The following is an 11,257-nucleotide window of genomic DNA, read 5'->3' as shown; positions in this document are numbered from 1 at the left end:
GGGTTAATGACCCTTCTTTTTAAAGGGTAATACACGAAATTATGTTTATTTTTAGGTTCATGTTCTCTTTATATTGGATATTAAATTATAAAGATTTATTGTGTTTTATTAAAATTGTAAATTAATTTCATGACAAAATTAGAAGAAAAGGGAATACCACACATAAACGGTAGGAAACTTAGAATAAAACGTAATTCATATACCTTTAGGACAGTTGTTATTGGATTGTTTGAACACGCAATATTCTCCCTTCGGCCAATCGACATCATACTTTGTGACCGTGTCTTGTGTCTTCACACAAAAATGCTGATATATGTCTCTGCCGTATGAACCACTAACAAAGTGGAGCGGAGATGACCAACGGTTGCCATTGTTATTATCCTCACAATCTTGAAACCTCCAACCGGAATGAAAAGTAAAGCCCGGTGTCTTTGGACATCCGGTGTTGGTCTTTGGAAGTCCAAATGCTCCCTTAGGCCAAGTTATAGGCACTGTCACGATAGGGTCTGAAAAATAAAAGCAATTTTAAAGCCAATAAATTATTATTACGATGTTTCATTTGAAGCTTATTTTTGAATAATTTAGGTTCCAATACAATTACATTTTGCACTTTTAATCAAGGTTATATAAAGGCGATAATAATTGATTTACTGATTATTACCGATCGATCGCTTGATTGATGATTGATTGGTTAAATATTACCGTATACAGAATACAGATATGAATGTTTATGAGTGCAATGGGTAGAATATTTTTATTCGTTGAAAAATTGACTGTTCCATTCAACGGGGCGGAGCCGAGTTATGTGATCATTATAAAAAAGAAAAACATAAATACATTATAAATTCAATTATGTATATGAGTCAAGAAGCACATATGCATACATTCTTAAATGTAGGCATATATACAAAATATGCCCAATAATCCTTATACAGAACTATATACTGTAATGTGAAGCGCTTATAGGCCTTGTAAAGGCATGAAGCGCTATATAAGAACGACATATTATTATTATTATATACGCCGCTTACCTTTCTTTGTTTCATCACAGTTCAACCAGAAAGGGTAGTCTGCTAACGCTAGTTCCATGTTGGATTGCATAGTCGACAGACGTCCATAGAAATCATTGGAAAGAATTCCCGCGCTGACGTAGTTATCGTTCAACTGCCAATATTCAGCTTCAAAGACTTCTTCCATACCCATCAGGGTGTAAGAATATAACATAGCAAGTTTGTCGTCGCCAAGTGTGAAAGTACCAATTTCTAAGCCAGCGCTGAATCCAGTATCCATGACCCCTTTCAGCGAGTCAGTGTTGACAGAAATTGACTTCTTGAAAGCCAGAAACGAACCTCCATCAAAGGTACTCGAAGAATACTTCAAATTCAAGAGTAAATATTGAAATTAAACTTGTGATAAAAGAAATACACATAGTTAATATTTTACATATGAACTGGATAAATTTGTCAAAAAATGTTATAATTAAATCGTTTCACTCTACCAAATTTTGCATACCTGTCAATATAATTATAAAAAATAAAGAAATAAAATAGATATCAATTAAACTTCGTAAAAATTAGAGACATATCATACACTATTGACTTACAGATACAAGATGTTTATTAGTAGCTGTAATGTTTAAAGCAAACGCCGACATAATTTGAGACATATGCATTTTGTTAAACAAAATTTTCGACACTTCCTCAGTCTGCTTTTTTCACCTTATTGCTGAATTCTCGAACAGTCTAAGGTCTATGATCTATAATAACTTTCCAACTAGCTGCCAGTAAATGGAGCCTACATGAAAAAGTCTTGGAGAAAACTAATGGGACTGATATGCAACATAAAATATTTTTATAAAAAAAAATATAAATAATATTTACTTACGTGTTCAGCAGAATAATATGCAAAATCTGTACTCGTCCATTGATAACGTTTCATGATTTTAGTTCCGAGATTAATTTGATACACAAGATGCTGAATTTAACGAAAGAAAAAGTATGTTATTTAAAATTTTTACTAAATCGTCTTTCATTTTATACACTTATGCAGCGAGATACAGTATGCATAGATATTATTGTGAGTCGTTAGAATTTGATTTAAAGTGTATATTTAGCCTATTTGATATTTTTACCGTAAATCTGAGGATGCCCAAATTATTTTAAATACACCACAAGATTAATTCTTCGGCCTCAACAATTAAACATATAGATTCACCCTCCTAATACCAATTTCCTATTTTGACCCACTCTTTAATTTTTGAAAGTTTTTTTTTTCTTTTTTTTTCTTGAAAGGTGATCAATATTTTCAAGCAGATACAACATTGCTTCTGAGACATTTTTGGGTATTTTGGTCCACCATTTCCTTTGTGTTTTATTTTTATAAAAAAAAAAAAAAAAAAAAAAAAAAAAAAACCTTTTGGTGATTTTAAGAAAGATTTAGCGTGCATCTCAAGGTAATTAGATATGCCAGTTACCTGCATATAATTAATACCATTGAGGCACCGTCTACATGCCACACGGGTAGATTAATATTAGTAATTGAAGCTCCGCAATATAAACAACCACACATGCGAGACAACAGCAGCTGATCGAGGAAACTGGTGAAGTACATACAGGGACTGCAACATTTAAGAAAGCTCGATCCAAACTTCATTGGAAAAAAGATCATTACGTCATGCACGCCAACGAGAGCGGGAGATATCATCAGCCAATCAACCCAACACTGACCATCCATATACTTGTAACATTGCGGAAGATTGTCTAACATGCATCGGACTCATTAGTCACCAACGAACGCACATTTAAATTTTAAAAGTAAACCATTTCGTTAATTTGTATATTTCATATGTTTTAAAGCTAGGAACGTCATCATCGCATGTGATTTGACAACCATTAAGAAAAGACATGCAATCTATCGTAAATAACTAGGTAATAACTTATTTTCAGCAATTTAAAACAAAATTCAGAGTTCTCAGAACGGATGTAGGGATAAAAATCAGTCTCCTTTCCTTTGTAAATCTACTTGACACCTTAAAATAGCACAACTGTAAGCTACATTATTTAATTAACCAATTGACCTCATTAGACTACGTTTTTGTGCAAAATAGTACAATTTACATGGCAGCCATATTGAATTTCAGTATGGCCGCCCTGTACCTGAGTGACACAGATGGATTCATTGACATTGAAAACACTATAGGTATAGACACCAAAACCAAAACATTAGATCCCATATTATCGAATTAAAAAACCCCAAAGGATTTGAGTGGCGGCTATTTTGAATTTATGCAAATTGGGTCATTATGGATCAGCAGAACAGGATAGATTTTCGATATTATAATATTTAAGTTAATTTGAACATATTTCAATAATAAGACAAGCTATTGTAATTCGTTTAACTCAATGCCTATTTTACATTTATTTCTACCTGTCTAACTCATAGAACCAGAAGCATCCAAAGTAATGTTTTCCTGCCTGTTACAGTATATGGTGAAGATCGCTAGAGCAGTATCAGTATTTAAAAAGGTCCTACCATTCACGAATGGGTTCAAGGAGAAGTGTCTAGATTTTTATTGAACTCAACCATAGAAAATTCAAAGAACCTCACATATTGTCATTTGGATAGTGATGATATCATAATGCCAAAGATGTAGAGGCACCGAATGAAGAATCTGAAGATAAATACAATGGTGGTAATGATGATGATGATGATGATTATAATGATGTTGATAATTAAGTGTATTTCTGGCTTAACAACGTATAATTGAGTACTGAACACATTCTTACACATGGACGGATTTAGAGGGCAGGCAATTATAAATACGAAGTGAATATATTAAACCTAGCGGAAGGCAAATTTATGGGTGTCTGACAACATCGTGTGAACTTTAAATGTCGATTTAATGGAACAAACTCCAACTAGAGATGGGTATGAATTATTACTCATTCTCATTAAAATCGTAGGTAAATGGATACATAGCACACAGCTCTGCTTCTCATACTTTTTGGGGTGGCGACCCACTTTCAAACTTCCTATACTTTTTTCTCCATAAAGAATATTATCATTTTTGTATTGATTAAAAGAAATAGCTAAAGTTGGGGTATTATACCTATGGAAAAAATGTCTGAATGGTGGAAAAATTTACATATCCGGTTACCGCGTAAAAACGATTTGATAGATTCGTACCACCACATTTTTTGCATAAGTTAGTCAGAAACAATATCCATGAAAAATAGCAAATTTATTACACTATTGGTACTTTCAGAGCGTTTCGCATGCTAACTTTTTTTAATCACATTTTCTTCACGTCCCGTACGTCACAAAACATTAATTAGGATTAAACCTCGTTAATGAAGGTATATAAACTTTTTGATAATATACAAAAAAATCTGCATAAATAAATGTTACATAAAGCATTAACAGGCTCAAATACTTGTCTCTATTTGAGTCTCCGAAAGTCCCGTACGTCACATTTTCAAATAGCTTGGACCTGCCCACGAAAACTGGAACAATAAAAGTGTGAGAAGTGGTAGTGAATCTCAAAGTGCGTGAGAATGAAGAGGAACGTAGAGAAAGAAGATCAGAATATACCGTAATGTAAGGCTATGAAAAGATTTGAAAAATAGCAATATCTTGAATACAACAACTGAGTAATTCACATTCAACAAATGGACTAATATGATCATATTTAGCAATGCCGAATATTTTGGGATAACAATATTTCACCGAGTCAATAGAATGTCATTTGTTTAACGTTATAAGCCTAACATTTTCTGATAATTCTGTCTTCACTTATATTAATCAAACGTGCCAAATATCGTATAACATTAATAATGCAATCTACTGATATGGAAAACCTTCCACATTCACCTCATAACACCGCCTCTCTGGGTTCCGATTTCCAATTCCTAAAATACAGAATAGTACGGAGCCCCTAAAGGGACATGGTTTAAAAAAAAATATTTAATTATTTCGAGTGAACGAAATAATATTTCGTTCCCTCGAAATCATTTCATTCCCCCGAAATAATATTTTGAGGGAACGAAATCATTTCGTTAACACGAAATAATATTTCGTTCCCTCGAAATAATATTTCGTTCCCTCGAAATAATATTTCGTTCCCTCGAAATAATATTTCGTCCCCTCGAAATATTATTTCGTTCCCCTCGAAATATTATTTCGTTCCCTCGAAATATTATTTCGTTCCCTCGAAATATTATTTCGTTCCCTCGAAATATTATTTCGTTCCCTCGAAATATTATTTCGAGGGAACGAAATATTATTTCGAGGGAACGAAATAATTTTGAGGTCGCCCTTATAACTTTATGACAACCGTATCACCACTCACAGATGCCTGCTTTTTTCCTGTCATAATAATATTTAATTAAATATTTTTTCTAGCCATGTCCCTTTAGGGGCTCCGTAGAATAGGCCCTACGGTACCTAGAAGATTTGATCTGGGAATCATCAATAGGTTAATTAAATATGAGAATATTCAATCTTCATATTCCACTGCAATAAATTATAAATACATAACCCGACCAGATATTATGTAAAATTTTTGTTGTTGTTTTTGTTTTTGTTTTTTATTGTAATGAAATAGTACAAAGATTTATCCATGTGCTAGATGAGTTGAAACTACAGGGGTTTTTTTAAGTGCGTGTTGGGCGGGGAGGGGGGAGATGGTTCAGGGGGAATCATCTTACATATTTTTTTGTAATGAATTTGACATTACAGTCAAACTCTGGATATACAAAATTTTATGTACGTTTTTTATTGTAAAAAGTGCATATGATAAAAGAAATTCTTAAATTTTTATATACGATAAAGACTACAACAAATATTTTTATATCAATATATAAGATAAAATGTCACTCACAGTTCCAAAATCATGAATGAATTGCATATAGTCGGGGTCGGAACTATTTTGTATGTACCTAGCCGGAAGTGCATTCGCCCTATGTACGAATGTTTTGGAAAGCGGATAGTCGTCGATCCCCGCAAGCTCTGATGTAAGCCGTGCCTGCCCGAGATGGCACAAGTTTAATTCTTCATAGTAAATGTATGCATTGGTTTGCAATGACGCTGATATTACTTTATAATATGTAAAATAAATGGTTATTACGTTGTGATACGACTATGTGTCAACATCTAAGATTCGGTATAAATTTATTGCAAACACAAATAGAAGCTTTGGTATATACCATTCAGATTAAATGAGAGAAGACGAAAAATAAAGTAAAATAAAATAAAATAAAAATCAATAGTAAAACAGTAACATCTTTAAAAAAAAGCTTCAATATTACATAAAAGAGTGAATCGACAAAAAAATATCATTAAAAAGTAATATTATTATCATTATGCTACATCAGTTATCCTAATGGGTATTTTTGTAATAAAATCTTTCCTTTAAGATTGTTCTAAAGTTACCTAATGATGATCTAGAAGTTCATACCTATGATTCCAGCAGTAATAGTATGATGATGATCATACAATTACAAATCATTATGGTATTTCATCATAATGTTGTAAATTATAAGTTGCCGACTTCCTCAGCCCATTCTGCAGACAGTAGCCGACCCAACCGACTTGAATTTTAGTAGAATCTTTCGTAGCAGTAATAACCCAAATTTCCACCCGCACTAATAATAATAATAACTTTATTGTCTGTCTTTTGTACAGAGGCACAATCGCTAAAGAGATGTGCAACAATAATTAACAATATAAAAGTAATAACATATATACATTTGTCTTGCTATAGACATTTCTTACAAATACACTGTCTAATTAATACTTTATCAGTGTTTTGATTTTTTTACTTAACTTACGCATCCCAAGAAATTAAATACACGCCACCGCGCTCGACACTGCTCACGCCATTGCCAGGAATTCCTGACGATGCGTGACCAATGCCGAAACTCGACGGTGCGCATTCCATCTCCCGGAGAATGAATTACACTTTATCTGAATAAACTGAAAAGAAACATAAATGAAACTTAAGAAGAAAAAAGAAAGAATAAAAGAAAGAAAAAAAAACGATAATATTTTTTTCTCTCTCTTCCCTCTTCCCTCCCCTCCCCTTTCTTTTTCTTTTTTCCTTCCCCTTTTCTTTTCCTCTCTTTTTCTTCTAACCCTCTCCCTACTCCTTCTCTCTCTCTTTCCTATTTTTCCTTCCCCACTTAAACGAATTTTTAAAAAATTATTTATCATTATTATTATTATTATTATTATTATTTAGGCTTATCCTGGTTAAAGCATGATTTTTGTTTTACTAAATATTCCACACATAAGTATAGGACTAGTCCAAGTTACGGTGCAAAAATAGCACTGATATTCCTAGGTAGTTTAGATTTTTAGCGTTTAGCTCTAACTTAGCTAAGCCTTACTATCCCATCACAGTGCCTACTTCTGAGAGCCCAACGACACCTGATCCTATTTTTGTGAAAAAAAAAAAAAAAACCCTGCAAAGTCCACTCTCTTGGTTTGTGCGCTTAGACTATGTAGTGGAGTTTTACAAAAAAAAATGATAGAAAGGTAGAGTTAACAAAAACAAAATATCAAATAAAAATGTGAAAATTTCTTTAGGTTTTGTCTTGTATGGTGTTGGGGTGATGACTTGCTCTCGTTATAGATATTTATGTGCATTCTGAATATGATGTTTCACTATAAGAAATTAATCATTATTATGCCTATTTTTCTCCTAATTTAAGAATTTATTCCAAGACAAAATTCTAAAATAGATACTGATTATATACTAAAGTAAGCAATATACAAAAGCAAATTTAATTTCAATAGACATGATTACAACAGCCATTATAATTACGGTATTAGGTAGGCCAGGATATGGTAATTTTACCAACGTCAAGTAATCAAGATAACTTACAATCGCTCTGGCTGTGTTTTGTGGATGCAAATCTGAAGCGAACACCAGCTGAAAATAATTGTATAATTAGATTAAGAGTCACTAGTAAAAAATCCTAGACATTGAAAGTGTAGACATTTTAAGTTGATAGAATTTTGAAAGAGAACAGAAATAATAGTCAAATAAAATTATAATAAACAACAATGATGATGATGATGATGATAATAATAATATTAATAATAAAATAATGATGATAATAATAATAATAATAACGATAATAATAATAATAATAATAATAATAATAATAATAATAATAATAATAATAATAATAATAATCGTGCATTTAATTTTTTGATCGACGAAAATGATATTTGATACCAAAAATACTTTTCAGGCCTATTTTCCTCATACACAAGACATAAACAAATAAATAATATACAACAGTAATGAAAAGTGTTTGTTAAAATTCTTTCAAGTCCTAAGTGATTTTAAAATGTGCATATTTAACACTTTAAAAGAGTATCAATATCAAAACCGAGAAACATAGATACTAGTATTAGGCCTGTAACAATATTCCATCACTAACTTAAAAATAATGAATAATACGTAAAGTGTATACATCTACTTACATTTGTAGCCAACTTGTTTTTCAAATTTTGACGCATAGGCGTATGCATTGTGGAATAGATCCAGATTCTGGGATTTGGCACAACTTGATGATTGAGTAAAGGCAACCTGATCTGGTGTTGAACGCCCTTTATTGAAGGTCCAATCAAATACTCTCCAAGTTGGGCGTAGTCCTGGATCTAGGACAGCAGTCGTTGGGCTGCCATCTGGGTTACCGTAGAGCAAATTGTAGCCTATGCCAAGATAATCAATACCACCAGGATATATTGTCATTGCTTTCACTCCATTTCCAAGCAACATCGGATCGGTCTGGTACGGTGGTGGTTCATTAATGGCATGAGCTAACAGTAGGACATGAAGAAGGAGAAGAAAAACGCATTCCATCTTTTCTGCGAAGGAAAAATATCTAAAATTATGTCAATATGTAAAATCTCTTTAACTGAAATGAAATATTGATTAGTATACTAAATAAGCATATCCAACGAAAATGCACAATTTTGATATTGCAATGCTTTACCAAATCAAAATCATAATGAGTCGTGTTTTATGCAAAGTCAATTTGATTCAAAAAATTGTATGAATCATATTTAAAAAACATATACATATATATATAATATATATATGTATATATATATTATATACATATACATATATATATAATATATATATTTTTAATGGATAAAAGAAACACCACAAAATGTATCAACAGTTTATCTTAGAGGTGTTTTCTTCTGAGGTATGTTTATCAGACATCTGAAGTAGAAAATTATCCTACTCCGGTTGGGTGGCAATCTGTATGGACAAACATAGGTCAACATAAAACAATTGAACTTCAGTAAGTCAACAATATTGAAGATATCACGATTGATAAATAGATCAGACGGTTAGTCACGTTATCCGACTCAGAAATGGATCGAACCTTCCATTTTTAAATAAAGACAAAATTTTGTTAGATGAATCTGTCTTCATTTTCCCTTGTAAGAATCTCATATCATATCATATCATATATCATTCATTTCGTCTTCAGTTCATCACATAGCAGATAAACAACATTAAGAAAGAAAAACGGAAAAGAAACAATGCTAACGTTAATCCTACTGTTTGGAGCTCTCTAAAGTGCCGGTAGCAACAAAATAATACATAAGAAACATGAAGGTAAAGTAAGTTGTTTCATGTTCAAATATATTATTTTATCGATAGAGTAGAATTTTATATAGTAATGCCAGGCTGTAGTAGAGTACTTTTAACTTGGAAACGTAGAATTGAGATTGGTGATTATGCCGGTGATTGATGGTGTTAGAGATATTAAAAATATGATCCCCAGTGTATACTTTAGGCTAAAGTACTTTATAATTTTAAAGACAAAACCCGGTCGTCCTATCAACTGACTGCAACTTGTACATGATTATCATACTTAATAGGCAGATGATAAAAATGATTTCATTGTTTATGCACATTCTAACACAGCCGCCGGATACTTATCATATCGATAAACCTAATGGTCGATCTCTAATTGGTACCACCCATTTGATATTCTGAGTTATCAAAGGACGTTTTTTCATGATGCTACCCAGTCAATTGTCGTCATCGAGCCCTCTAAATCATTTTTTTTTTAAATTTATTTTTATAAATAAATCATGGAGATGGTAGAGTAGGCCTATAAATTGTCTAAAATGGTATATTTTGAACGAACAATAATAGTGATAGTAATAATAAGTCCATTATTTTATAGCACTTCAGCAAAAAAAAAAAGCTTCAATGCGCTTTACAAGAAAAAAAAAAAAAAAAAGACAAAACAAGTAGTAAATATATTTGATTTTAAGTAATTCAACTAAAAACAGTTCCGTAATGTATGTGCGCTATCGGCATAGGTGTCACGCCCGAGTGCACACAGACCCTCTAAGGCAGTATGCTGCCTGGCTCGGTAGCTTCCACCCCAGAATTAAGCCCTCGCCTCAACAACCGTGCGCTGTATAATAATAACGGCGTTGTCTCGAGTAAGGAACAGATGGGGCCAAGCTATGGGACACCCGAAAAACGTAGCACATTCATTAGCTGTAAAACCCTTCCAAATGAAAACAAAAATGGGGAGACAAATATGTGTATTGTCATTTCAAACATGTTTTGTACAGACAAACATGGTATTGTCTTTTACAAAACATTTTTTGTATAGACAAACATAGTTGTGTCTTTTACGAAATATGTTTTGTCAAGACAAAATAACTTTCGTCTATTACAAAACATGATTTGTCCCTTACAAATAGGCCCTATGACTTTTTATGGCAGAACAGGTAATGTGTTCTTTGGCGCCCCGTATTCGAACATGAAGTGACACAAAACAAACAGGAGAAAAACGTTTAGGCCTGTAAAGCTGCGAGTAGCAGGTTATTCCCTACTCTCTACATTTACCTTACCTTTACCTTTACGCAGTGTAGGTCTACTTACTTCTGTAGATCTGTTTGATTCACATATACAATGCGGCCTGTTATTTAGGACTCTCACTTTTATAATAGCAACAACGTTGTGATGTGTTAATAATTGATTCCCATATCATAATAGGCCTAATTAATGTTAGTGAAGTTTCGTGACAAGGATTTAATTAAGTCTTTGATCAGATTGGCCATATCTGCATTCAAACACAAGCTACGCTGTGAGTTATCTACAGTATTTAAATACTGGTTACGTCATTGCGCGTATGGACGTGACTTGAGATTCAAGGTCTATGGCCGAAAGTTCTCGTTACCTGTTGTTTTCAAGTAAATTTTGAGG

The 11,257-nt window shown here is 32.6% G+C and overlaps 1 protein-coding gene across 1 annotated transcript; it reads right to left on the bottom strand.

Moving 5' to 3' along the window:
* Positions 1 to 203: 203 nt before the first annotated feature.
* Positions 204 to 10,947, bottom strand: LOC117118225 (the record flags this gene model as incomplete). Its single annotated transcript, XM_033262744.1, has 7 exons — positions 10,903 to 10,947; positions 8,491 to 8,877; positions 7,883 to 7,930; positions 5,879 to 6,102; positions 1,885 to 1,974; positions 1,032 to 1,374; positions 204 to 506 (listed from the first exon to the last, which is right to left on the bottom strand). Coding segments are annotated over exons 2-7 (1,390 nt in total), but the record flags the coding sequence as incomplete, so codon positions are not given.
* Between the last annotated feature and the right edge of the window lie 310 nt (positions 10,948 to 11,257).

The sequence above is a fragment of the Anneissia japonica genome, unplaced genomic scaffold (assembly GCF_011630105.1).
Source record: "Anneissia japonica isolate Jap-2015-1 unplaced genomic scaffold, ASM1163010v1 scaffold7345_len93687_cov157, whole genome shotgun sequence".
NCBI lineage: Eukaryota > Metazoa > Echinodermata > Crinoidea > Comatulida > Comatulidae > Anneissia > Anneissia japonica.
Note: the sequence above shows the minus strand (reverse complement) of the source record. Positions and strands in the feature narration are given on the sequence as shown.